The sequence below is a fragment of the Glossina fuscipes genome, unplaced genomic scaffold (assembly GCF_014805625.2).
Source record: "Glossina fuscipes isolate IAEA_lab_2018 unplaced genomic scaffold, Yale_Gfus_2 55680, whole genome shotgun sequence".
Lineage (NCBI taxonomy): Eukaryota > Metazoa > Arthropoda > Insecta > Diptera > Glossinidae > Glossina > Glossina fuscipes.
Window position 1 is genome coordinate 7322 of NW_024000413.1, and position 3770 is coordinate 11091.

Genomic DNA, 3770 nt, shown 5'->3' on the forward strand with positions numbered 1-3770 from the left:
TGTACATTTCGCAGTAAAAAAAATTCTTTTGCTGTTTTTTGTTTGGTGCATTCAGTTGTGAGTTACAGCGTGTTAAAAATGGAAGTGAACAAAGAGAAAATTCGGTACATTTTACAGTTTTTCTTTGACAAAGGCGAAAATGCAAGCCAGGCGGCTAAAATTGTGAATGGTGTTTATAGTTCCGATACTGTAACAGCCAATTATGTGCAATTTTGATTTCGTAGATTCCGTTCAGGAATTTTTGATGTTAAAGATGCACCTCGCACAGCCAGGCCGGTCGTCGAAAATGTCGATAAAATCGGAGAAATGATCGAAGCTGACCGGCATGTTAGCAGTCGTAACATCGCTCAGGAGCCAGTTTTTCCCCAACCTAATGTAAATAAAGTATACTAAGACTACACCTTATAAGATAAAAGTGAAAAAATACGGCAATTATTCTGCACATTCTACACAAGACGACACATTGTCTTTAATTAGAAAAATTGGCCACGCCCACTACTTCAAAATAGAAAAATTTGCTTGGCTTAGTTTTTCCGTTGTTTGTTTTTACATTTAAGTTTTTATATTTAAGCTACTGTGCAAAGACCCTTGGGCGTTGTGTATATATTTTGATTATAAATTATAAACTATTAAAAATGGTCGTAAATATACAAGATTCAGCCTCAACCGAATATAGTTGCAGTTCCTATTTGCCTATTTGCTTCTTTTATCTAAGAAGACGGCATAGAATGGATAACCGCGTCGAGATATAAACTTTAGAAAAACAAAAAAATTTCGGAGATAAGGAACTCATGAACACAACAGGCATTAACGGTATATGCAATTTCTGCAACGATGGTTTCTCATAATTGGGAAACGCTAACGCCAACGCAATTTGGATGCTTTCGTTAAAGGAAAAACAGATATTGGAGATATTTTGGTAATATACTAATAAACCTCTTTACGGCTCTTTCAAAATTTGTTAGAAATTGAGTGAAGTAGTTGCTAAATTACAAAAAAAGCAACCTATGATTGATTTCATAACACTAACAAATATTAAATTCCAGCATTTGACATAAAGTTATATCGGATATTGGATGACTTAGTTTACGTGGATGAGTTAGGATTGCATTGCAATATTTCATATGACTTGGCACAATGTTTAAAAAAAAAAATTTTCAGTTGATATCCAAGATAGCTGAACCATTTTTGGACATCGGGGCTGCTGACCCCAGCATATTTGAATAGAGCCATTCTACCGAATTGATGCAGATCTACTTACCAGGTCCGAAGCGAATCACCCTATCAACACATCTCATCGGTTAATTGACATATAGCGAGATATCTTCTGAAAAAACGTAATCACAAATCGTCGCAAGCCACTGTTCTTTTAGCCTTTCTTTCTTATTCACAATGATGACGTCAGCACCTAGACGAAACCAAGTCACTTTCTCTACTCATGGCGTCCTTCGATAGGGTAGTGTCTGCCGCTTTTCTTTGAAAGTCTTTTTTCAACGAAGATGAAAATCTAAATAAATGCAAGATAGCATCAAAGTGGGAGGCGCAGTCCTTCTTGCTGCGCAGAAAGGTTAACGAGTTTGCCGTTACGGGCACAGTTAATGCTATCTGTGGGATACAAAGTCTATTGAATTGAAGTCTTAGATTCTTGAGAACCTATTTCAGCATAAAGCTGTGATACATTAGTAAGGTCAAAAACTTTGCACTGTAAATAGATTATGTGTATATAAGCATAACAGGCACTGATGAAAAATAAGTAATAGTTAACAAACTATTTAGATTTTGATGAATTTTCCAGGTTTTTCCTTTTCGCGATTTTTAATATGTAAAAATAGAGGATGTGTACTTTTGTACTTGCAACATGTTGTACTTTTCATCACCTCCATTCATACATATAGAGCGATCAAATATTTTCTAATGGTATGACGGAAATACTAAAATACATAAACTTGTATAAAACAATAATTGCCAAATGAAGGCACATAAAATAATTTGAAAAATATTTTTGGCTTTAATGTCAGTTAATACGTGAAGATTTCTGCAACTTAACAAATACATTTACAATCGAATCCACAATTTAGTATTTAATATAACATTTGAATAATTTATTCCATTTCTTCTGTACTTATACATGCTACAAGAAGGTTCAGGTACGTAGGCGAATGGCGTGTACTCTTTGTTCACTAGTTTAACTTTGCTATATCAATGTCAAGAGAATCCGTTGATAATAGCATGGCTTCCGAAGTTGAAATCATGAGCGGCAAAGGATCGTTAACAATATTACTTGAGGGATCTACAACGTTTTCGGAGCCATTCATCATTTCGTTCCCTATTTCAACATTACATTCGTCATGAAAATGGGAGAGAGGCGACGGTGCGTCTAATTCGTTTCGATGAGAAGATGATAGTAGTGGATCACAACCATGCTGTATCGGCATGGTAGGTAAACTAATATTCTGCTGTTGTCGCTCTCGGCGTCGATGACGATGGCGCTGTTGGTGGTAATATTGGCTCCTAACTACTTTATTATATTGACTTTTATTGTTATGATCGCTATTATTCTGCTGAATGCTGTGGTTAAGGTAATTGTTGTCATTATTATTTTCAACCATGAATGTTAAAGAATTTGGGTGGTTAGGGCAGCATGTACTTCTAACTGTTTCCACATTTTTTTCAGTAGAATAAAATTTATGATGTTCGTAGTTGGACAGTGTAATAGGTTGTGCTGAGTGGTTACATTCGGTGAGAAAATGTCCGGTAGATAATAAGTGATCGCTGTGAGAGGATAACATTGGATCATCACCGCGCATTGGATGTCTGTTATCGTCCATTAGATCATCAACAATACTTGCATTACAACTACTCGGATTATTAGCAATTACATGTGACTGTGAAAAATATTAAAATATTAAAAAAGTAAATTCTATAAGTAAATACGCATAAGAAGCGATCGTTAAAGGTTTCAATAATATAATATAAACTATCAACGGAGAAGGACATACATTTTCCGATATATCATTTATCACAGGAGTAGAATGATGACTTTTATACGGTGGAGTAGGACATTTAAGAAATGAGGTAGTTGGCGTTGGCGCTGATAGTGATGTCAGTCTAAAATCCGTTAAAGGTAGACCGTGCGACCTGGCTTGCATTTCCAGCTCCTGTAATTATATAACGAAATTCAAATGAATCCAGAGTATTGCAAGTGAGGCCTATGAAAAAGAAGAAATTCAAGCCTAGAAAGCAGATAAACTGTAATTTTCAAAACTTGAATCATTTCACAACCAGTTTTCAAAATAAATAGAAATACCAAAAAACATGTGGTTGATTTACTATTAAAAGTTGGCCTTACAAAATAAATGTGACTCTTAGGAGCCGTTGCGTCTACTCCTGGCCAATTCTAGTTCAAATATTGCAAAGAAAGATTCTGCAGATTATAAATACCCATTTTCACAGTGCACATGGGTGAATATGATCCCACAGAGCTACATACGTTAACGAACACTAGAAAATCGCACAATTAATTTGTGGACTATTTGTGCCAAAATTGTCCCTCTCCTTCCCCTTATTGTTATATCGTAGTTCGCAAGTGGCCAAAAGGCTTTTAAGAATAAGCCGTGTAAAGCTATAAATACCAGCGTAAACTATACGAAAGCGATACTTTTCACATGATTTTGTATAAAATTTAGCAGTTAGCCCACTATCCATGAAGAAGTTAAAGGGCACATTTAATATTCACCTTATGTATTATATATACACTGTGATATTGTGTA

At 35.2% G+C, this 3770-nt stretch overlaps 1 protein-coding gene across 1 annotated transcript; it reads right to left on the bottom strand.

Annotated features, from left to right (window-relative positions):
• Positions 1–1985: 1985 nt before the first annotated feature.
• On the bottom strand, positions 1986–3381 carry LOC119643112 (probable serine/threonine-protein kinase tsuA). The gene is made up of 2 exons (XM_038042461.1): positions 3000–3381; positions 1986–2885 (listed from the first exon to the last, which is right to left on the bottom strand). Exons 1-2 carry the CDS (start codon positions 3147–3149, stop codon positions 2181–2183), a joined length of 855 nt encoding a protein of 284 aa, XP_037898389.1. The 5' UTR covers positions 3150–3381; the 3' UTR covers positions 1986–2180.
• Positions 3382–3770: the final 389 nt, after the last annotated feature.